The 25,282-nt window shown below is 52.4% G+C and overlaps 1 protein-coding gene across 1 annotated transcript in view; it reads right to left on the minus strand.

Moving 5' to 3' along the window:
• Window positions 1-25,282, minus strand: part of LOC144767921 (von Willebrand factor A domain-containing protein 7-like) — a 210,301-nt gene that overhangs the window by 76,445 nt on the left and 108,574 nt on the right. The window contains exon 13 of the mRNA XM_078651260.1: window positions 16,356-16,448. Coding sequence (XP_078507386.1) covers window positions 16,356-16,448 — 93 coding nt within the window. The remainder of the gene's footprint in view (window positions 1-16,355; window positions 16,449-25,282) is intronic.

A 25,282-nucleotide genomic window follows, 5' to 3' on the forward strand; every position in this document is an offset into this window, starting at 1 on the left:
CTGTTCTAGATGCAATGCCTTTCAAGCTGATTCGGTTCATATCTTTGCCTTACGTAATGGGTTAACAAAACTAATACGAGACATAGAGTCATTTCTGACTACTGTCTTACAAAGAAATGTAATCCTATCTAGTGAAGTAATTTTGCTAGGGGCCGCCGATGCGGATCAATTGGGCAATGGCTGTGAGTTCATATTTATTGCAATGGCTGTTTTACGTTTATGCATTGCCTCTGCGTGGCTAGACCCAATGGCACCGTCCTTCCAACAATGGTTAGCTAGGCTCTTAGCTATCTCTAACCTGGAGGTTGCAATTTATAAACATAAGGCTAATCAACGGCGGTCAAGGGGTCTAAGCATTTGGTCGCCTTTGATCCAATGGAGGTTGGCTCAGGGCTCTGCCCGGAGCATAGCTCCATCGTGACGTCTTTAGCGTTTGCTTGTTTCATTATATTTGGAGCTTCTGCTTTTTTCTCTGTTAAATTCTTTAAAGATGCTCTAGCCTCACGTGTTAGTTTTACATGTATGATGCCTTAAAATACATTTGCGGTTTTGCTATGGGAAAAGACAAAATGCTATGTGTACATGTGTACCTGTCTGACAGGGGAGGGTGGGGGGACGGGTGCCAATTATTGCTGTGAAAACCAATAACAATCACTTAAAAAGGCAAAATGGTAGTAAGTTTAGGATTTTGTCTTAAGTTAGTTCTGTGAATCGGGCCCCTAAACTTACTACTTTTGGTATTCACAGAAGAGATTTGGTAGTAGTAAAGTTAGGACTATTAACTTTACTACTACTAAACTGAGACAAAATCCTAACTTTACAACTTTCAGTATTCACAGAAGGCATGTAGTCCTAACTTTACTACTACTAAATGCCTTCTGTGAATAGCAAAAGTAGTAAGTTTAGGATTTTATTTCAGTTTAGTTCTGTGAATCAGGCCCTAAGCTCTGCACCAAGACATGTAGCCCACAAAGGCAGTGTGTGGGTGTCAGGGTACAGGACCTCTAAGGGAGGTAAAATAAGTGTTGCAGCCCTCAGAGGCCTTCTCTGGTCACAGTGCCCTGGGCACCTGTGGCACCATTTACCAGGGGCTGACCTGTGGCCAGAGATGCCAGTTGGTTTCGTTTTGGGGAAGGAACAAAGGCCCTGGGAACCTGACTGGCAGGGACCCAGGGCACTCCAAGTGAAAGTGCATCAGTAGTCTGGTAAAAAGTGTGGGGGGGTGGTTACTGCAACATAAACCCACTTTACTACAGGGATGGACAGATATATCTAGGCAAGATGAAAGGTGGCTACCAGGAGAGGGGATGGACAGACATCTCCAGACAAGATGACCACCAGGAGACAGGGTGGACAGATATCTCTGCACAAAACCTGAGGTGGCCTCCAGGAGAGGGGATGGACAGACCTCCCCAGGCAAGATGCAAGATGGCCATAAGGAGAGGGCAATGGACAGGCATTCCTGGGCAAGACTCAAGATGGCTGCCAGCAGAGGGGATGGACAGACATCTCTGGGCAAGACTCAAGATGGCTGCCAGGAGAGGGGATGGACAGACATCTCTGGGCAAGACTCAAGATGGCTGCCAGGAGAGGGGATGGACAGACATCTCCGGACATTGGTTTGGTCTTTTTTTTTTTTATAATCAACTTTATTGGTTTTACAGAAACAAACAAAAGTCATTGGTTGCAGCAGAACAATCAGCACAATTAGTAAATCAGAGACAGTAAAAAGAGTACACCGGGTCAATCCGTTCCAAGCCAGCACAACAAACATATCATTATGTCTCGCATAAGCAGTAATGGGAATCACGGGGGTAACATGTTAAACCATTTACCCCATATTTTATGGAACATTTCTGGGCATCCCCGGGCTTCAAACAGGGCCTCCTCCTGGGTCCCACACCAATCCACCCCCCTCCACCATCTCCTCAGAGTCGGCGCCCTGGCCCGCGACCAATGCAGCGCTATGTCTCTCTTGGCCACCACCACCGTTGTCCCCAGGAGACGTTTATCCATCCTGGAGCCAACCAGACCATCGAAGACCCCCAGCAATATCCGCAGTGGATCTTGTGGGACCTCCCATCCCAGGGCTTGGGAGAGTTCCGGCTCCACCCCCCTCCAGAACGACAGTATCTCCGGGCAGAGCCACACCATATGGTAAAAACCCGCGGAGGCCCCTCCGCACCTCGGGCAATCCGGAGAGGATCTCAGTCTGGCATGAAACAACCGCTCTGGGGTGAGGTATGCCGCGTGAAGGAAATATATCTGTACAAGGCGCAGTTTGGAGGACGAGGTCAGGGTTCTGGGCGCCATAAGGGCATACCTCCAATCCGCCTCCTCCAGGGGGCCCACCCACCCCTCCCAACAGGCATGAAGCCGATCTAAGAACGCAGGACCATTATTCAGCAGGGAACGATAAATACGGGACACACCTCCCTCCCCTGCCTAGATTTCCCATCATTACCTGGGCTTCTAGCGGGTTAAACTCTGGAAGGGAGACAGGGGAAGAGAGGTGCGTGTAGAGGGCATGGCGCAGTTGTAAGTAGCGGAAGTGCTGTGCGTGGGAGAGGGCGTGGCCCTGCAGTAAATCCGCGAAAGAGCGGATATGGTCCCCCACCCAGACATCTCCGAGCACCGAGATGCCGACAAGGTTCCAACGTTGGAAGCCCTTCAAGGATGAGACCTCCCGCAGCCAGGTTCCATATCACAGTGGCGTCTGGCGAGTGAGTGTATGATCCCATCCTATGTGTCGCAGGGCAGCGCGCCAGGCCATGAATACCATTCTGGTGATCGGGGCTATCGTCTCGGTACTGGACCACCATACAGAAGTGTCTGAACCTGTGAGAAGTCCACCTCACCAAGCTCCACCCGAAAGGCTGGGTCGGACCAGCCGCCCGCATACCAGTCGTGGACAACGACGAGTCTTGTGGCGAGGTAGTAAAGGTAAAGGTGGGTCACACCCATCCCTCCATCAAATGGGGGAATACGGCTGTGGGCCAGGGGGATGCGTGACCGTCCGCCCCCACAGAGAAACCGGATCAGGGCCCCGTCAAGCTCGCAGAACCAACTGCACGCAAGTGGAACAGTGGTGTTCTTCAATATGCAAAGGAAGCGGGGAAGGACCATCATCTTGAAGAGCGCGCTCCTGCCCAGGGGGTTGAGGGGAAAGTCCTGCCATCTCTTCAGGTCCGCTTTCATCCGAACGACCAAGGGTGTGATGTTCAGGGCCCATTCGAGCTCAGGCAAGAGGGCCACCCATACCCCGACGTACTTGACCGACTGGCGTCAGAGGGTAATGGTTGACTGCTGTTGGAAATGGGATCCCCGGCTGGCCAGGGCTTTCGCCAAAGTCAGTCAGAGACCACCACCCCCAAGTCAGGGCAAGGGAGTTACACGCCAAGATAACCCCTACTCACCCTCTAGGTAACGTGGCGCGAGCAGCAAGGCTAAACTTGGAGGCGATGTAGGCTAAGTATTTGCGCACGCACCCCAGCAACAACAACCAAAGGCCCACCACTAAGGAAACTCCACACAAGGTTATATAAAAAATAGCCTTTGTATTACACCAAAACACATTAGATAAAACACACACTTTACAATGTGCCATAGGCACGGGCAGAATTTACAGGGGATATGTACAAGACAGGGCCACCTGGACCACTGTCAGGAATCAGAAGTAGCACTTTCAGAAATAGCACTTAGTACATAGAATATAGCACAAAATAGCACACAACCAGTAATCACTGGTAACCAGGACCTCACTAGCACCACCTGTACTAGGGAGAAAACAACCACCTATGTATTACAATACCTGTAGGGGTGTAAGAGGAAAACACATGATGCATCACAATACATTCAGAGGTGTAAAAACAATAATAATTGCGCCAATCTCACAAGTCACCACCTGTGACTGTCCATGTGTCCCAATGTCAGGGTCCTAAACGTGGCAGCTGCCCACGAAGTGCTGGGCAGCTGGAGATGAGGATGGGGCCAACGTGGGAACCTCTCTAGGCTCTGCCCAACTGACTGTCTCCTGAGCCTCTCTGGGCTCGTGAAACAAATGGCCCCTGAGCCTCTCTGGGCTCCTGCAACAATGGGGGCGCCTGAGCCCCTCGTGGGCTCTCAAAAATGCCCCCTTGAGCCTTTTAGGCTCAACACAAGTGCGCTGTCTCTAGAGCCTCTCCGGGCTCAACAACACAGGTCAGGCCCCCACGAGCCTTTCACTAGGGCTCTCGGGGCAGAGGGGTCCCTCACGGGGACCCGCGAACACGTGGGGAGCCTTTGGTGGGAGTCCCCCCCTCTGGGGGACTCGAGATTCCGCAAGTGCCCCCCTTGAACCCCTCGGGGCTGAGCCTCACGGGCTCACAAACACTCGGGGCCTCGTACTGGAGGGGAGGGGCGGGCACCGTCAATGTGCCCCGACTGCCCCCTCCCCTTTTGCAGACACTCACCGGGCTCGCGCTGCCTCCTCTGCCCGGCGGCTCTTCACGGGAGCTCCCGCTCCTCGGGGGCTCCCTTCCCACACTTCTCCTCTTGCGGGCGGCGGGGCTCTCCTCTCCGCCACGGGGCCCCGCCTGCACCTTTCCGCCGCCTCTCCTCGCTGCTGGGCTCTCCTCTCCCGGCGGCGAGGCGGGACTTCCGGTTTCTTCTCCCGGGGCCGCGCTGTGATTGGCCGGCACGCCGAACACTTCCGGGTCGTCGCGGGCAGCGCGGCGGCCCGTGTCCAGCACTTCTAGGCGGGGGGTGAGTTTACCGAGGGGTGGGCTCCCTCGAGATAAACTCCAAATACAGCGGCAAGGACCCTGGCAGGGTGGGCTCCTGCCAGGGGCAAATTAATCAAAAATAAGCGAGGTGGCACTCGCTTGGGACGGACAATGCCGGGTGGGCACCGGCCTCTGCAGACAAAGCGCTCTCAGCGCTAGAGGGGTGACCACAGCGCTCCCAAGCGCTACAGGGTAAAAAGTGCAGCGCTCCCTGCGCTAAATGCAAATAAAGCGCTATTAAGCGCTCGGGCCGAAATCAAGCGCTCCCAAGCGCTAGAGGAAAGTTCAGACCCCCACAGTCCTTCAGCAAGGCAGGGGGGGCAAGGCTGGGCCCAGAGCCAGCACACTGGGTCTCCAGGCAGGGAGACACCCCAAGTGGCGGTCCTCTGGCCCAGCAGCAGCAGCAGCAGCCCCCTCAGGATCCTGGAAGAGAACAACTTCAGTGGGGACACAGCCCCATTTTTATACAGTGCATTCCTTTGTCTGAGGGTGTAGAGTGGGGGCGGAACCAGTCGCAGCTGGTTCTTGAGTACTCTGTTTACCTCAACCACCCTCTCTATTCACTGGCAGGGCTTGGGTCATTAGACACACCACAGGGGGGCGGAGCCAGCATTGTGTGGGGAAAACCCAGCCCATCCAGGACACAGGTACACTCCTCCCACACATCACTCATGCTAATCTCCCACTCACCACCGGGCAGACCCATCCAGACTTCCTGGAGCCTGGCATGCCAGCCAGCTCCAGCCAATCACACGCCAGCACCCTCACAGCACACGTACAGCCATGTCTAGAAATGGCGCTTCGCTACTAGACACATACATGCTGCATACACCGTTGCGCAGCATTCACTCACACGAGTTCACACATACCAGACTCAAGCCTGTACACCCCACGCATCAGGAACTACCAGGGACACATACATTCCCCATGCATTCCTATGGGCGGGCAGGCCTAGCTCAGCACATGCACTCCGAGTGCGCACGCACTTTCCACTGGGACACAGTGAAAGTGCGCAGAATCCAAAGATCACCATCTCCAGGTCACCATTTCAAGCAAAAAGTCTAGGGGTGAACCTGCCCTAAGGGCCAAAGTCCAACATAACCCCCTTCCAGCCAAAACGCAGAGGAGACCAATCACCACCGTGATGGACTTCCCTGCTTGGGGCGATAGAACACGGACGCAGGCCCGCAACTGCAGGGACACCCTCCTGTTCTACGCCACGGTGAACCCATGGGATTCCCTCTAAACACACTGTCTGGACCAACTGGGCTACCCCACTGGTACTCCCAAGTTGTCCGCGGCCAGGACCAGGCCCTGGGCCACCCAGGTGCCACTGGTCCATGCCAATTCGCAGAGCGGGGGGTAGTAACCCCTGGCACATAGGAGCCATTTTCCACTCTTCCTGTCTGCAAGACAGGACTAGACTGCCACTGGTACTCCAGCCGAGGGCCTACAACCTCAGGCGGACCAGGAGTCTCGGGGAAGGCTCTCCTCCCCCTACCTCTTCTCCTAGGGTTCCTCCTCCCTCTGCGAGGGGTACCCCTAGAATGCCATTCCAACCCAGGACTTATCCACTCAGGTTGCACCGGGGTCAGAGGGGGGCTCTCCCACCCTCTGCACCCCCTTCCAGAGGTCTGCCCTCTCCCACCTGGAGAAGTTCCTCTGGAAGAATAACCGGTCAGGACACTGGTTACAGTCGTCCTACCCTTCAGGTCAGGCTGACCCTGAACCTGGCCCTCCAACCTCTGGTCTAAAACCTTCGGTGGAACAATTGCCTGGCACTCCAGGACTTCTGGGGATTCACACGCAATCCCCCTGAGGCTAACAAATGTCACATCTGTTGTGTGACTGTCTGTCTGGCGCAGATCTCCCGCCCTCTGTCCACCTGACAGTGCGTGACGATCCCCCAGACCAGAAGTGTTGTTACCATGGTCACTACACGGGAACCTAGCCCAACTGGGTAGTCCCTGACCCACTGGTCCTTCCACTGGGGAACTCCCCCAATCACTCCTCACTCTGGACTCCTGTACCCTCCCTACCGGAGCGGTACTGCCAGACTCTAGAACCACAGGAGCTCTGGTTACAGACGCTCCAGGTCCTCTACTCACTAGGAGATCCTCCTCAAATGGGTTAACAGGACAGCCTAGGTCCCCAACCTGGTGTTCCCTCAAGAAACCACCCAGGTTCTGAGACAGGGCTTCGGGCCTCTGGGGGCTCTCAGCCACCCACTGACTCCTGCTCCACTGAGCCAGGCAGTCAGCCCCTCCACCCTTCTCACTATACTGGGACCTCGCTGGGCTACACTGAGCCTCTTCCACCACGCTGGGCTGGAAGATCCCTGACCCACTACTTTTGGAGTCACTCACCAATGACTCTACAGAACCTCTGGTCCCTTCCCAGCGGTCTGCTTCCTCTGCCAGCTCACATGGTTCAGCCAATCCACACCCTAACGTGTTGGCGCAACCCTGGTGAACAACAACTGAGCAACTGCTCTCTGAGAAACATATCGAACAGTAGGTCCCAATCACATTTCGTGGGCTCCCGTACCCAATCACACAGAGCTTCACAACAGTCATCCTCAAAGTCTTCCCAAGACTGATGAGACGGTTTCCTAAGGTTCCTAAACCTCAACCTATTCTCCTCCTCTGGGGAAACAGGAACCATACTCTGGGAACTGGGAATTCCTACACTGTGATTTAAATAGCTGCCACCACTGGACCCAACCCTCCCTGGGGGATCCAGACACTCAACACTGCGCGCAGGGGATAGTCTACCCTCCAGAGCTACTTTGCCTCTGGCGGAGGCCCTCTCAGCCTCCTCTATCCTGTCCTGCGCTAAGACCCTCTCGGTCTCCAGCTGTTGCTTCTTAACCTCCAGCTGTTGCTTTCTAATGCCCAGCTGCGCCATAGCCTGGGCATGCTCCAACCTGAGCTTTTCTAAAGCCAGCTGGTGCTCCCTCTCTCTCCTCCTATCTTCCAGCTCCTCTGGGGACAGGGAAAGGGATGAGGCGCTGCCTCCTAAACTGGACCCAGCAAGGGACTCCCTATCTATGGGGTCCTCACTCTCTGCTGGCGTCCCTGTGCTATCATCTTCTCCCTCCTCCTCAGACTCTTCAGGGCTCCCCTCTGACCCACCACCCTCATGGTGTGAGACCCGGGCCCTCTCCGCACTGTGCTCACGCTCCCAGTCATCCTTCTGCCATTGGATCAGGTTACCCCTAAGTTGGGACTGGGTGTCTGACTCATTCACTGCAATGTCTCTCTCTTCGCAAAACTCTCTCAGTTCATGCAAAAACAGACCCCAGACATTAAAAGCAGACTCCATCTTGGCAAGATGCTCACAGACACGTGCAACACAGGGGACTGAACAATCTGAAGTAAGAGGACACAATTCCAAAACTTCAACAATCTCCTTATCAAAGAGAACTCATACTCATGCGTCCAGGAAAAACACACCATTCATCCACACACACCCTCCCCTCGGATCGGTAAGGCAGTTTCTACCACCCCTGACTTCTCAACCTGACCAAAAGCGACACAGGTACCAAACTCTGGAAGCAGGGCGGGGGACAAATGTACTGAACACAATCAAATGACACTCTTCAGGAGAAGAAACAATGGAATTTCAAAAACAATACAATCCCCTAAAATGTGGTCATCTAAAATGCAGAGTTTTGTGGTGCAGCCAGCCGCTACTAAGGTACAAGGCAAACACAAATCCTTATCCCGCCGCTTGCCGCCAATGTTGGAAATGGGATCCCCGGCTGGCCAGGGCTTTCGCCAAAGTCAGTCAGAGACCACCACCCCCAAGTCAGGGCAAGGGAGTTACACGCCAAGATAACCCCTACTCACCCTCTAGGTAACGTGGCGCGAGCAGCAAGGCTAAACTTGGAGGCGATGTAGGCTAAGTATTTGCGCACGCACCCCAGCAACAACAACCAAAGGCCCACCACAAAGGAAACTCCACACAAGGTTATATAAAAAATAGCCTTTGTATTACACCAAAACACATTAGATAAAACACACACTTTACAATGTGCCATAGGCACGGGCAGAATTTACAGGGGATATGTACAAGACAGGGCCACCTGGACCACTGTCAGGAATCAGAAGTAGCACTTTCAGAAATAGCACTTAGTACATAGAATATAGCACAAAATAGCACACAACCAGTAATCACTGGTAACCAGGACCTCACTAGCACCACCTGTACTAGGGAGAAAACAACCACCTATGTATTACAATACCTGTAGGGGTGTAAGAGGAAAACACATGATGCATCACAATACATTCAGAGGTGTAAAAACAATAATAATTGCGCCAATCTCACAAGTCACCACCTGTGACTGTCCATGTGTCCCAATGTCAGGGTCCTAAACGTGGCAGCTGCCCACGAAGTGCTGGGCAGCTGGAGATGAGGATGGGGCCAACGTGGGAACCTCTCTAGGCTCTGCCCAACTGACTGTCTCCTGAGCCTCTCTGGGCTCGTGAAACAAATGGCCCCTGAGCCTCTCTGGGCTCCTGCAACAATGGGGGCGCCTGAGCCCCTCGTGGGCTCTCAAAAATGCCCCCTTGAGCCTTTTAGGCTCAACACAAGTGCGCTGTCTCTAGAGCCTCTCCGGGCTCAACAACACAGGTCAGGCCCCCACGAGCCTTTCACTAGGGCTCTCGGGGCAGAGGGGTCCCTCACGGGGACCCGCGAACACGTGGGGAGCCTTTGGTGGGAGTCCCCCCCTCTGGGGGACTCGAGATTCCGCAAGTGCCCCCCTTGAACCCCTCGGGGCTGAGCCTCACGGGCTCACAAACACTCGGGGCCTCGTACTGGAGGGGAGGGGCGGGCACCGTCAATGTGCCCCGACTGCCCCCTCCCCTTTTGCAGACACTCACCGGGCTCGCGCTGCCTCCTCTGCCCGGCGGCTCTTCACGGGAGCTCCCGCTCCTCGGGGGCTCCCTTCCCACACTTCTCCTCTTGCGGGCGGCGGGGCTCTCCTCTCCGCCACGGGGCCCCGCCTGCACCTTTCCGCCGCCTCTCCTCGCTGCTGGGCTCTCCTCTCCCGGCGGCGAGGCGGGACTTCCGGTTTCTTCTCCCGGGGCCGCGCTGTGATTGGCCGGCACGCGGAACACTTCCGGGTCGTCGCGGGCAGCGCGGCGGCCCGTGTCCAGCACTTCTAGGCGGGGGGTGAGTTTACCGAGGGGTGGGCTCCCTCGAGATAAACTCCAAATACAGCGGCAAGGACCCTGGCAGGGTGGGCTCCTGCCAGGGGCAAATTAATCAAAAATAAGCGAGGTGGCACTCGCTTGGGACGGACAATGCCGGGTGGGCACCGGCCTCTGCAGACAAAGCGCTCTCAGCGCTAGAGGGGTGACCACAGCGCTCCCAAGCGCTACAGGGTAAAAAGTGCAGCGCTCCCTGCGCTAAATGCAAATAAAGCGCTATTAAGCGCTCGGGGCCGAAATCAAGCGCTCCCAAGCGCTAGAGGAAAGTTCAGACCCCCACAGTCCTTCAGCAAGGCAGGGGGGGCAAGGCTGGGCCCAGAGCCAGCACACTGGGTCTCCAGGCAGGGAGACACCCCAAGTGGCGGTCCTCTGGCCCAGCAGCAGCAGCAGCAGCCCCCTCAGGATCCTGGAAGAGAACAACTTCAGTGGGGACACAGCCCCATTTTTATACAGTGCATTCCTTTGTCTGAGGGTGTAGAGTGGGGGCGGAACCAGTCGCAGCTGGTTCTTGAGTACTCTGTTTACCTCAACCACCCTCTCTATTCACTGGCAGGGCTTGGGTCATTAGACACACCACAGGGGGGCGGAGCCAGCATTGTGTGGGGAAAACCCAGCCCATCCAGGACACAGGTACACTCCTCCCACACATCACTCATGCTAATCTCCCACTCACCACCGGGCAGACCCATCCAGACTTCCTGGAGCCTGGCATGCCAGCCAGCTCCAGCCAATCACACGCCAGCACCCTCACAGCACACGTACAGCCATGTCTAGAAATGGCGCTTCGCTACTAGACACATACATGCTGCATACACCGTTGCGCAGCATTCACTCACACGAGTTCACACATACCAGACTCAAGCCTGTACACCCCACGCATCAGGAACTACCAGGGACACATACATTCCCCATGCATTCCTATGGGCGGGCAGGCCTAGCTCAGCACATGCACTCCGAGTGCGCACGCACTTTCCACTGGGACACAGTGAAAGTGCGCAGAATCCAAAGATCACCATCTCCAGGTCACCATTTCAAGCAAAAAGTCTAGGGGTGAACCTGCCCTAAGGGCCAAAGTCCAACAACTGCCAATCAAAACATTCCCTGGAGGGGTGGTGCGGGACCAGAGTGGACTTAGCCGCATTGAGACGAAGTTCGGAGACCTCCTCAAAGTCTGAAAGGACCTGTAGACACCTGGGGCCCGAAACCGCTGGATCTGCCAGGTAGAGAAGCACGTCGTCAGCATAGAGGGCTATTTTATCCACTTGGCTCTCATTCCAGGTCCATCCCCGAATAAGGGGGTCACGCCGGACGAGCAGCGCTAGGGGCTCCATTGCCAACGCGAAAAGGAGTGGCGAGAGGGGGCACCCCTGACCCTGCCTCTGCAGATCCGAAAGGCCTCAGAGAGTTCACCATTAATAAGCACTCTGGCCCAGGGGTTGGCATAAAGGACCTTGATATAGCGGCAAAACGAGGGTCCGAACCCCATTATAGTAAGCATGTCGTGCAGGTAGTCCCAGTTCACCATATCGAAGGCCTTTTCGAAGTCAAGGAAAAGGAGTGCAAGATACTGGGTCAGCCGAGCACGGTGGGCCAGGGCCAAGTGGAGGCGATGGATGCAGTGACGGGTACCTCTGGCCGGCATGAAGCCGCATTGGTTGGGATGGACCAGGTCATGCAGGAGGTGCCGGAGCCTCTGGACCAGGACGGTTTGGTCTTTTAAACAGCATGGGGATCATAAACAGACTTTTAATCCAAAGGTCAATTAAAATTATGTTTTCAAATAAAGACTTAAACAAAATTCCCAATAAAGGAGCAGCATGACATCTCTTATCACTACCCAAATATTTTATTCAAAAGAGTCAATGAAATTCTTTCTGAAAGCTGAATGTGCCCCTGAAAGGGTAATAGGAGGACCCAGGGACAGGTTTGGTGAAGGCCTCTATTGCAACTCCTGCCCTCACATGCTTGACCCCGAGGTCACAGTTCATAGGGATATGTCTGTGCACATCGCCTAGCATGCCTGTGTCTCCAAGGTCCCTACCCTGAGAAGGTCTTGGCATTGCACTTTGAAGTGTTTAACCACATACTAACTTTTCTGCATTTCCGGCAGAATTAGAATTGTTATGCTTTTGTGCAGAAAAAAGTGCCATTGATTTACTTTTTATATTTATATTAACACTCTTTTAAACTAAAATTATGCATGAGCAATACCCTCCTTGAGAGATAAGACAGCGGCTTCTTGCATGAGAAACCTCAAGATCCTCTTGAAAAGATACCTCAACTTTGTCTTGGATGGAGATACCTCAGTGTCTTCCTGATAGAGAATATTCAACAGCCTCCTCCTCAGAGATAGCTCATTGTTCTCTTGGATGGAGATACCTCAGTGTCCTCCTGATAGGGTTAACTCAACAGCCTCCTCCTCAGAGATAGCTCATTGTTCTCTTGGATGGAGATACCTCAGTGTCCTCCTAATAGAGGTAACTCAACAGCCTCCTCCTCAGAGATAGCTCATTGTTCTCTTGGATGGAGATACCTCAGTGTCCTCCTAATAGAGGTAACTCAACAGCCTCCTCCTCAGAGATAGCTCATTGTTCTCTTGGATGGAGATACCTCAGTGTCCTCCTAATAGAGGTAACTCAACAGCCTCCTCCTCAGAGATAGCTCATTGTTCTCTTGGATGGAGATACCTCAGTGTCCTCCTAATAGAGGTAACTCAACAGCCTCCTCCTCAGAGATAGCTCATTGTTCTCTTGGATGGAGATACCTCAGTGTCCTCCTAATAGAGGTAACTCAACAGCCTCCTCCTCAGAGATAGCTCATTGTTCTCTTGGATGGAGATACCTCAGTGTCCTCCTAATAGAGGTAACTCAACAGCCTCCTCCTCAGAGATAGCTCATTGTTCTCTTGGATGGAGATACCTCAGTGCCCTCCTGATAGGGTTAACTCGTAGCCTCCTGGGTAGACGTAATGTAATCGCCTCCTTAACAGAGATAACTGAAAGGTCTTCTGGAGAGACATTAAGCAACGTTTTATTCCTGGAGATAACTCAGGGCCGGATTCACAGAACTAACTTAAGACAAAATCCTAAACTTACTACCATTTTGGTATTCGCTGAAGGCACTTACTCATTTCGGTATTCACAGAAGGCACTTACACATTTCGGTATTCACAGAAGGCACTTACTCATTTTGGTATCCACAGAAGGCACTTACTCATTTCGGTATTCACAGTAGTTAGGAGTCCTAACTTTAGGACTCCTAAATGCCTTCTGTGAATACCGAAAGTCTTAAAGTTAGGCGTTCCCCTCTGAAGCCACTCTAACGCATGCCCTCATACGTCTGTAGCCATTGGGAAATCTTGTTTGCAGCTTCCTTGCACATTCTCTTTTAGCTTTCTTATCCACTGGACATGCTCTTATCTCACTCAATCATTGGATGTGCTCTCGTATCCTCTACACATTGAATATTCGCTGTTATCTCTTTCCACGTTGGATATCCTCATATCTTTTACCACGTTGCACATTCTCTCTAAATGCTCTTCCACAATGAACATACTCTCTTACTCGATGGATGTTCTGCCTTCCACAATGAACAGGCTCTCTTAGCTCTCTTCCACAATGGACATGCACACTTCTCTTATCTTTTCCCACATTGTATATTCTCTCTAAGCTTTCTTACACATTGAGCTTTCTCTCTCTTACCACTCTCCGACACTCGACATACTCTCTTACTCAATGGATACACTCTCTTTGTTCTCTTCCATCATGGGCATGCTCTCTTACTCAACAGATATACTCTCTTTGTTATTTTCCATGATGGGCACGCTCTCTTACTCAATGGATACACTCTCTTTGTTCTCTTCAACGATGGGCACGCTCTCTTACTCAATGGATAGACTCTCTTTGTTCTCTTCAACGATGGGCACGCTCTCTTACTCAATGGATAGACTCTCTTTGTTCTCTTCCACCATGGGCATGCTCTCTTACTCAATGGATACACTCTCTTTCTTCTCTACCACCTTGGGCATGCTCTCTTACTCAATGGATACACTCTCTTTCTTCTCTTCCTTCTCTTCCACCTTGGGCATGCTCTCTTACTCAACGGATACACTCTCTTTCTTCTCTTCCTTCTCTTCCACCTTGGGCATGCTCTCTTACTCAATGGATAGACTCTCTTTGTTCTCTTCCACCATGGACATGCTCTCTTACTCAATGGATACACTCTCTTTGTTCTCTTCCACCATGGGCACGCTCTCTTACTCAATGGATACACTCTCTTTGTTCTCTTCCATCATGGGCATGCTCTCTTACTCAATGGATACACTCTCTTTCTTCTCTTCCTTCTCTTCCACCTTGGGCACGCTCTCTTACTCAATGGATACACTCTCTTTGTTCTCTTCCACCATGGACATGCTCTCTTACTCAATGGATACACTCTCTTTGTTCTCTTCCTTCTCTTCCACCTTGGGCATGCTCTCTTACTCAATGGATAGACTCTCTTTGTTCTCTTCCACCATGGACATGCTCTCTTACTCAATGGATACACTCTCTTTCTTCTCTTCCACCTTGGGCATGCTCTCTTACTCAATGGATAGACTCTCTTTGTTCTCTTCAACGATGGGCACGCTCTCTTACTCAATGGATAGACTCTCTTTGTTCTCTTCCATCATGGGCATGCTCTCTTACTCAATGGATACACTCTCTTTCTTCTCTTCCACCTTGGGCATGCTCTCTTACTCAATGGATACACTCTCTTTCTTCTCTTCCTTCTCTTCCACCTTGGGCATGCTCTCTTACTCAACGGATACACTCTCTTTCTTCTCTTCCTTCTCTTCCACCTTGGGCATGCTCTCTTACTCAATGGATACACTCTCTTTGTTCTCTTCCACCTTGGGCATGCTCTCTTACTCAATGGATACACTCTCTTTCTTCTCTTCCTTCTCTTCCACCTTGGGCATGCTCTCTTACTCAATGGATACACTCTCTTTCTTCTCTTCCTTCTCTTCCACCTTGGGCATGCTCTCTTACTCAACGGATACACTCTCTTTCTTCTCTTCCTTCTCTTCCACCTTGGGCATGCTCTCTTACTCAACGGATACACTCTCTTTGTTCTCTTCCACCATGGACATGCTCTCTTACTCAATGGATAGACTCTCTTTGTTCTCTTCCACCATGGACATGCTCTCTTACTCAATGGATACACTCTCTTTGTTCTCTTCCATCATGGGCATGCTCTCTTACTCAATGGATACACTCTCTTTGTTCTCTTCCACCTTGGGCATGCTCTCTTACTCAATGGATACACTCTCTTTCTTCTCTTCCTTCTCTTCCACCTTGGGCATGCTCTCTTACTCAATGGATACACTCTCTTTCTTCTCTTCCTTCTCTTCCACCTTGGGCATGCTCTCTTACTCAACGGATACACTCTCTTTCTTCTCTTCCTTCTCTTCCACCTTGGGCATGCTCTCTTACTCAATGGATACACTCTCTTTGTTCTCTTCCATCATGGGCATGCTCTCTTACTCAATGGATACACTCTCTTTCTTCTCTTCCACCTTGGGCATGCTCTCTTACTCAATGGATACACTCTCTTTCTTCTCTTCCTTCTCTTCCACCTTGGGCATGCTCTCTTACTCAACGGATACACTCTCTTTCTTCTCTTCCTTCTCTTCCACCTTGGGCATGCTCTCTTACTCAATGGATACACTCTCTTTGTTCTCTTCCATCATGGGCATGCTCTCTTACTCAATGGATACACTCTCTTTGTTCTCTTCCACCTTGGGCATGCTCTCTTACTCAATGGATACACTCTCTTTCTTCTCTTCCTTCTCTTCCACCTTGGGCATGCTCTCTTACTCAATGGATACACTCTCTTTCTTCTCTTCCTTCTCTTCCACCTTGGGCATGCTCTCTTACTCAACGGATACACTCTCTTTCTTCTCTTCCTTCTCTTCCACCTTGGGCATGCTCTCTTACTCAACGGATACACTCTCTTTCTTCTCTTCCTTCTCTTCCACCTTGGGCATGCTCTCTTACTCAACGGATACACTCTCTTTCTTCTCTTCCTTCTCTTCCACCTTGGGCACGCTCTCTTACTCAATGGATAGACTCTCTTTGTTCTCTTCCACCATGGACATGCTCTCTTACTCAATGGATAGACTCTCTTTGTTCTCTTCCACCTTGGGCATGCTCTCTTACTCAATGGATACACTCTCTTTCTTCTCTTCCTTCTCTTCCACCTTGGGCATGCTCTCTTACTCAACGGATACACTCTCTTTCTTCTCTTCCTTCTCTTCCACCATGGACATGCTCTCTTACTCAATGGATACACTCTCTTTGTTCTCTTCCACCATGGACGCGCTCTCTTCGCTCTCTTACCTGCACGAGGGCGTCCTGGGATCTTCATGAGGCCAGGGTGCGTGCCTCCCACCTCTTCCACAAAGTCATATGTTAGATCCACAAGGCTGTCACCTGTGAGACAGGGATGTGAGAGGGCACAGCCCAGGGTCAATGAGCCTTTGACAGGAAAGACTCTGGTGTTACAGGCACAAGAGACAGAGAAGCAACACAGACAAAGGGTAGAAACAGAATTACAGGCAGAGAGGGCAGGGGGTGCATCACAGACGGAGGGGATGGGTACAGGTGTATTATATACACAAGGAACAAGAGGAGTAAGGGGTCGATGGGACAGCAGCAGCATTATAGACACAGGGTACAGATATAGGAGAAAGGTACAGAATCACAGGAGAAAGGTGGAGCAGTACAGATACAGGAAAAACTACAGAATCACAGGAGACAGGCGAAGAAGAACAGATACACGAAAAGGTACAGATTCCCAGGAGATTGGTGAAGCAGTACAGATACAAGAGAAAGGTTCAGAATCACAGGAGAAAGGCAAAGCAGAACAGATACAGGGGAAAGGTACAGAATCACAGGAGAAAGGTGAAGCAGTACAGGTAAAGGAAAAGGTACAGAATCACAGGAGACAAGCGAAGCAGCACAGATAAAGGAGAAAGGTACAGAATCACAGGAGAAAGGCACAGCAGAACAGATACAGGAGAAAGGTACAGGAGAAAGGTGAAGCAGTACAGGTAAAGGAAAAGGTACAGAATCACGGGAGACAGGTTAAGAAGTACAGATACAGGAGAAGGGTATAAATTACAGGAGACGGGTGAAGCAGTACAGATACAGAAAAAGGTACAGAATTACAGGAGTCAGGTGAAGCAGTACAGATACAGGAGAAGGGTACAGAATCACAAGAGACAGGAAAAGCAGTGCAGATACAGGAGAAAGGTACAGAATCACAGGAGAAAGGCGAAGCAGTACAGATACAGGAAAAGGTACAGAATCACAGGAGACAGGTGAAGCAGTACAGATACAGGAGAAAGATACAGAATCACAGGAAAAAGGTGAAGCAGTACAGTTACAGGAGAAAGGTACAGAATCACAGGAGACAGGCAAAGCAGTACAGATACAGAAAAAGGTACAGAATCACAGGAGAAGGGTGAAGCTGCATAGATACAGGAAACGGTACAGATTCACAGGAGACAGGCAAATCAGTACAGATACAGGAAAAGGTACATAATCACAGGAGATAGGGACAGCAGTACAAATACAGGAGAAAAATACACAATCACAGGAGACAGGTGAAGCAGTACAGATATAGAAGAAAGGTACAGAATCACAGGAGACATACGAAGCAGTACCGATACAGGAAATGGTACAGAATCACAGGAGACAGGCGAAACAGTACAGATACAGGAGAAAGGTACAGAATCACAGGAGACAGGCGAAGCAGTACAGATACAGGAGAAAGATATAGAACCACAGGAGACAGGTGAAGCAGTACATATATAGGAGTAAGGTACAGAATCACAGGAGACAGGCAAAGCAGTATTTACAGATACAGGAGAAAGGCACAGAATCACAGGAGACAGGCAAAGCAGCACAGACACAGGAGAAACGTACAGAATCACAGGAGAAAGGCGAAGCAGTATTTACAGATACAGGAGAAAGGTACAGAATCACAGTAGACAAGCAAAGCAGTACAGATACAGGAGAAAGGTACAGAATCACAGGAGTCAGGCGAAACAGTACAGATACAGGAGAAAGGTACAGAATCACAGGAGACAGGTGCAGATTCACAGGAGACAGGTGAAGCAGTCCAGATACAGGAAAAGGTGCAGAATCACAGGAGACAGGTGCAGAATAACAGGAAACAGGTACCGAATCACAGGAGACAGGTACATAATCACAGGAGACAGGTACAGAATCACAGGAGACAGGTGCAGAATCACAGGAGACAGGTGCAGATTCACATGAGACAGGCAAAGTAGCAGAGGTACAGCAGAAAGGTACAGAATCACAGGAGACAGGCGACACATGTACAGTATTGCAGAAACACTGGCTTGGCACAGAGTCACAGCAGTTCAAGCAGGTCAAACACCCGAGACAGCTATAGAATGTCCCAAGATTTTCCAGGCTTTCACACAAGAGATGGAGACATTTCCAAGACGTTGAAGTGAGCAGGAGGAGGCAGGAGGAGGCAGGAGGAGGCAGGAGGAGGCAGGAGGAGGCAGGAGGAGGCAGGAGGAGGCAGGGGGAGGCAGGAGGAGGCAGGAGGAGGCAGGAGGAGGCAGGGGGAGGCAGAAGGAGGCAGAAGGAGGCAGGGGGAGGCAGGAGGAGGCAGGAGGAGGCAGGAGGAGGCAGGAGGAGGCAGGAGGAGGGGGCAGGAGGAGGCAGGAGGAGGCAGGAGGAGGCAGGAGGAGGCAGGAGGAGGAGGCAGGGGGAGGCAGGAGGAGGGGGCAGGAGGAGGGGGCAGGAGGAGGCAGGAGGAGGCAGGAGGAGGCAGGAGGAGTCAGGAGGAGGCAGAAGGAGGCAGAAGGAGGCAGGGGGAGGCAGGAGGAGGCAGGAGGAGGCAGGAGGAGGAGGCAGGAGGAGGCAGGAGGAGGGGGCAGGAGGAGGCAGGAGGAGGGGGCAGGAGGAGGCAGGAGGAGGCAGGAGGAGGCAGGAGGAGGGGGCAGGAGGAGGCAGGAGGAGGCAGGAGGAGGCAGGAGGAGGCAGGAGGAGGCAGAAGGAGGCAGAAGGAGGCAGGGGGAGGCAGGAGGAGGCAGGAGGAGGCAGGAGGAGGCGGGGGAGGCAGGAGGAGGAGGCAGGAGGAGGCAGGAGGAGGGGGCAGGAGGAGGCAGGAGGAGGCAGGAGGAGGCAGGAGGAGGAGGCAGGAGGAGGCAGGAGGAGGGGGCAGGAGGAGGCAGGAGGAGGCAGGAGGAGGCAGGGGGAGGCAGGAGGAGGCAGAAGGAGGCAGGGGGAGGCAGGAGGAGGCAGGAGGAGGCAGGGGGAGGCAGGAGGAGGGGGCAGGAGGAGGCAGGAGGAGGCAAGAGGAGGCAGGAGGAGGCAGGAGGAGGCAGGGGGAGGCAGGGGGAGGCAGGAGGAGGCAGAAGGAGGCAGGGGGAGGCAGGAGGAGGCAGGAGGAGGGTGGCATGACATCAACAGCGCTTTCATTTGAGATAACCAGGCTCTACCAAGAGGACTCACGTGCTGCTTCAGCGCGGCTTCAGATGCTACACACAGACAGAGGGGGCAGGTGCAGCCTTCCAGACAGAGGGGGCAGATACAGCTTTAAAGACAGAGGGGGCAGGTGCAGCCTTCCAGACAGAGGGGGCAGATACAGCTTTAAAGACAGAGGGGGCAGGCACAGCCTCCAGACAGAGGGGGCAGGTAGATCCTTTCAGACAGAGGGGGCAGGTACAGCCTTCCAGACAGAGGGGGCAGGCACAGCCTTCCAGACAGAGGGGGCAGATACAGCCTTCCAGACAGAGGGGGCAGATACAGCTTTAAAGACAGAGGGGGCAGGTACAGCTGTCCAGGCAGAGGGGGCAGATACAGCTTTCCAGACAAAGGGGGCAGATACAGCTTTACAGACAGAGGGGGCAGATACAGCCTTCTAGACAGAGGGGGCAGATACAGCTTTAAAGACAGAGGGGGCAGGCACAGCCTCCAGACAGAGGGGGCAGGTAGATCCTTTCAGACAGAGGGGGCAGGTACAGCCTTCCAGACAGAGGGGGCAGGCACAGCCTTCCAGACAGAGGGGGCAGATACAGCCTTCCAGACAGAGGGGGCAGATACAGCTTTAAAGACAGAGGGGGTAGGCACAGCCTTCCAGACAGAGGGGGCATATACAGCTTTAAAGACAGAGGGGGCAGGCACAGCCTCCAGACAGAGGGGGCAGGTACAGCCTTCCAGACAGAGGGGGCAGGCACAGCCTTCCAGACAGAGGGGGCAGGAACAGCTTTCCAGGCAGAAGGGGCAGATACAGCTTTCCAGACAGAGGGGCAGATACAGCTTTCCAGACAGAGGGGGCAGGTACAGCTTTCCAGGCAGAGGGGCAGGTACAGCTGTACAGACAGAGGGGCAGGTACAGCTTTCCAGGCAGAGGGGGCAGGTACAGCTTTCCAGGCAGAGGGGCAGGTACAGCTGTACAGACAGAGGGGCAGGTACAGCTTTCCAGGCAGAGGGGGCAGATACAGCTGTACAGACAGAGGGGGCAGGTACAGCTTTCCAGACAGAACGGGCAGGTACAGCTGTCCAGGCAGAAGGGGCAGGTACAGCTTCACACAAACAGAAAAGAGCTTTCATAGTGTGATCAAAATACCCTCTAACTCTTAACCCCAGGTGAGGGAGGTTTAATGTGAGGAGTTCAAGAGCAGGAGAGCATGTGAGCTACGGCGGGCTGTAGGAATGAGAAGGGACAAGTAGGTGAAACTGCAGTCCAAGGGTGTGCATACCACGGGATACACGTGTGTACAAGGGCAGCAGAACTGGTAACTGTTGCAACTCTACCACTGTGGGAGTCTCAAACTGGTGGAGAGATGTTTACATAAGCTAACAAGGGCAGCTGCCCTCAGGAGCCCTCAAACTGGGGGAGAGATGCATCCACATATGCTAACAAGGGTAGCTGTCCTCAGGAGTCCTCAAACTGGGGGAGAGATACATCCACATATGCTAACAAGGGCAGCTGCCCTCAGGAGCCCACAAACTGTTGGAGAGATACATCCACAGATGCTAACAAGGGCAGCTGTCCTCAGGAGCCCTCAAACTGTTGGAGAGATACATCCACAGATGCTAACAAGGGTAGCTGTCCTCAGGAGTCCTCAAACTGTTGGAGAGATACATCCACAGATGCTTACAAGGGTAGCTGTCCTCAGGAGCCCTCAAACTGGGGGAGAGATACATCCACATATGCTAACAAGGGTAGCTGTCCTCAGGAGCCCTCAAACTGGGGGAGAGATACATCCACAGATGCTAACAAGGGTAGCTGTCCTCAGGAGTCCTCAAACTGTTGGAGAGATACATCCACAGATGCTAACAAGGGTAGCTGTCCTCAGGAGTCCTCAAACTGTTGGAGAGATACATCCACAGATGCTTACAAGGGCAGCTGTCCTCAGGAGCCCTCAAACTGTTGGAGAGATACATCCACAGATGCTAACAAGGGCAGCTGTCCTCAGGAGTCCTCAAACTGTTGGAGAGATACATCCACATATGCTTACAAGGGCAGCTGTCCTCAGGAGCCCTCAAACTGTTGGAGAGATACATCCACAGATGCTAACAAGGGCAGCTGTCCTCAGGAGTCCTCAAACTGTTGGAGAGATACATCCACATATGCTTACAAGGGCAGCTGTCCTCAGGAGTCCTCAAACTGTTGGAGAGATACATCCACAGATGCTAACAAGGGCAGCTGTCCTCAGGAGTCCTCAAACTAGGGGAGAGATGCCCACATATGCTAACAAGGGTAGCTGTCCTCAGGAGTCCTCAAACTAGGGGAGAGATGCCCACATATGCTAACAAGGGCAGCTGTCCTCAGGAGTCCTCAAACTAGGGGAGAGATGCCCACATATGCTAACAAGGGTAGCTGTCCTCAGGAGTCCTCAAACTGTTGGAGAGATACATCCACAGATGCTAACAAGGGCAGCTGTCCTCAGGAGCCCTCAAACTGGGGGAGAGATACATCCACAGATGCTGACAAGGGCAGCTGTCCTCAGGAGCCCTCAAACTGGGGGAGAGATACATCCACAGATGCTGACAAGGGTAGCTGTCCTCAGGAGCCCACAAACTGTTGGAGTGATACATCCACATATGCTAACAAGGGCAGCTGTCCTCAGGAGCCCACAAACTGTTGGAGTGATACATCCACATATGCTAACAAGGGCAGCTGTCCTCAGGAGCCCACAAACTGTTGGAGTGATACATCCACATATGCTAACAAGGGCAGCTGTCCTCAGGAGCCCACAAACTGTTGGAGAGATACATCCACAGATGCTAACAAGGGTAGCTGTCCTCAGGAGCCCACAAACTGTTGGAGTGATACATCCACATACGCTAACAAGGGCAGCTGTCCTCAGGAGCCCACAAACTGTTGGAGTGATACATCCACATATGCTAACAAGGGTAGCTGTCCTCAGGAGCCCTCAAACAGGGGGTGAGATACATCCACATATGCTAACAAGGGCAGCTGTCCTCAGGAGCCCTCAAACTGTTGGAGAGATACATCCACAGATGCTAACAAGGGCAGCTGTCCTCAGGAGTCCTCAAACTGTTGGAGAGATACATCCACATATGCTTACAAGGGCAGCTGTCCTCAGGAGCCCTCAAACTGTTGGAGAGATACATCCACAGATGCTAACAAGGGCAGCTGTCCTCAGGAGTCCTCAAACTGTTGGAGAGATACATCCACATATGCTTACAAGGGCAGCTGTCCTCAGGAGTCCTCAAACTGTTGGAGAGATACATCCACAGATGCTAACAAGGGCAGCTGTCCTCAGGAGTCCTCAAACTAGGGGAGAGATGCCCACATATGCTAACAAGGGTAGCTGTCCTCAGGAGTCCTCAAACTAGGGGAGAGATGCCCACATATGCTAACAAGGGCAGCTGTCCTCAGGAGTCCTCAAACTAGGGGAGAGATGCCCACATATGCTAACAAGGGTAGCTGTCCTCAGGAGTCCTCAAACTGTTGGAGAGATACATCCACAGATGCTAACAAGGGCAGCTGTCCTCAGGAGCCCTCAAACTGGGGGAGAGATACATCCACAGATGCTGACAAGGGCAGCTGTCCTCAGGAGCCCTCAAACTGGGGGAGAGATACATCCACAGATGCTGACAAGGGCAGCTGTCCTCAGGAGCCCACAAACTGTTGGAGTGATACATCCACATATGCTAACAAGGGCAGCTGTCCTCAGGAGCCCTCAAACTGTTGGCGAGATACATCCACAGATGCCAACAAGGGTAGCTGTCCTCAGGAGTCCTCAAACTGTTGGAGAGATACATCCACAGATGCTAACAAGGGTAGCTGTCCTCAGGAGTCCTCAAACTGTTGGAGAGATACATCCACATATGCTAACAAGGGCAGCTGTCCTCAGGAGCCCTCAAACTGTTGGAGAGATACATCCACAGATGCTTACAAGGGTAGCTGTCCTCAGGAGCCCTCAAACTGGGGGAGAGATACATCCACATATGCTAACAAGGGTAGCTGTCCTCAGGAGCCCACAAACTGTTGGAGAGATACATCCACATATGCTAACAAGGGCAGCTGTCCTCAGGAGCCCACAAACTGTTGGAGTGATACATCCACATATGCTAACAAGGGCAGCTGTCCTCAGGAGCCCACAAACTGTTGGAGTGATACATCCACATATGCTAACAAGGGCAGCTGTCCTCAGGAGCCCTCAAACAGGGGGTGAGATACATCCACATATGCTAACAAGGGTAGCTGTCCTCAGGAGCCCACAAACTGTTGGAGTGATACATCCACATACGCTAACAAGGGTAGCTGTCCTCAGGAGCCCTCAAACAGGGGGTGAGATACATCCACATATGCTAACAAGGGTAGCTGTCCTCAGGAGCCCACAAACTGTTGGAGAGATACATCCACAGATGCTAACAAGGGCAGCTGTCCTCAGGAGCCCTCAAACTGTTGGAGAGATACATCCACAGATGCCAACAAGGGTAGCTGTCCTCAGGAGTCCTCAAACTGTTGGAGAGATACATCCACAGATGCTAACAAGGGCAGCTGTCCTCAGGAGTCCTCAAACTAGGGGAGAGATGCCCACATATGCTAACAAGGGTAGCTGTCCTCAGGAGTCCTCAAACTAGGGGAGAGATGCCCACATATGCTAACAAGGGCAGCTGTCCTCAGGAGTCCTCAAACTAGGGGAGAGATGCCCACATATGCTAACAAGGGTAGCTGTCCTCAGGAGTCCTCAAACTGTTGGAGAGATACATCCACAGATGCTAACAAGGGCAGCTGTCCTCAGGAGCCCTCAAACTGGGGGAGAGATACATCCACAGATGCTGACAAGGGCAGCTGTCCTCAGGAGCCCACAAACTGTTGGAGTGATACATCCACATATGCTAACAAGGGCAGCTGTCCTCAGGAGCCCACAAACTGTTGGAGTGATACATCCACATATGCTAACAAGGGCAGCTGTCCTCAGGAGCCCACAAACTGTTGGAGTGATACATCCACATATGCTAACAAGGGCAGCTGTCCTCAGGAGCCCACAAACTGTTGGAGTGATACATCCACATATGCTAACAAGGGCAGCTGTCCTCAGGAGCCCACAAACTGTTGGAGTGATACATCCACATACGCTAACAAGGGCAGCTGTCCTCAGGAGCCCACAAACTGTTGGAGTGATACATCCACATATGCTAACAAGGGTAGCTGTCCTCAGGAGCCCTCAAACAGGGGGTGAGATACATCCACATATGCTAACAAGGGCAGCTGTCCTCAGGAGCCCTCAAACTGTTGGAGAGATACATCCACATATGCTAACAAGGGTAGCTGTCCTCAGGAGCCCTCAAACAGGGGGTGAGATACATCCACATATGCTAACAAGGGTAGCTGTCCTCAGGAGCCCTCAAACTGTTGGAGAGATACATCCACAGATGCTAACAAGGGCAGCTGTCCTCAGGAGCCCTCAAACTGTTGGAGAGATACATCCACAGATGCCAACAAGGGTAGCTGTCCTCAGGAGTCCTCAAACTGTTGGAGAGATACATCCACAGATGCTAACAAGGGTAGCTGTCCTCAGGAGTCCTCAAACTGTTGGAGAGATACATCCACATATGCTAACAAGGGCAGCTGTCCTCAGGAGCCCTCAAACTGTTGGAGAGATACATCCACATATGCTAACAAGGGCAGCTGTCCTCAGGAGCCCACAAACTGTTGGAGTGATACATCCACAGATGCTGACTAGGGTAGCTGTCCTCAGGAGCCCTCAAACTGGGGGAGAGATACATCCACATATGCG

The sequence above is a fragment of the Lissotriton helveticus genome, chromosome 7 (assembly GCF_964261635.1).
Source record: "Lissotriton helveticus chromosome 7, aLisHel1.1, whole genome shotgun sequence".
Classification (NCBI taxonomy): domain Eukaryota; kingdom Metazoa; phylum Chordata; class Amphibia; order Caudata; family Salamandridae; genus Lissotriton; species Lissotriton helveticus.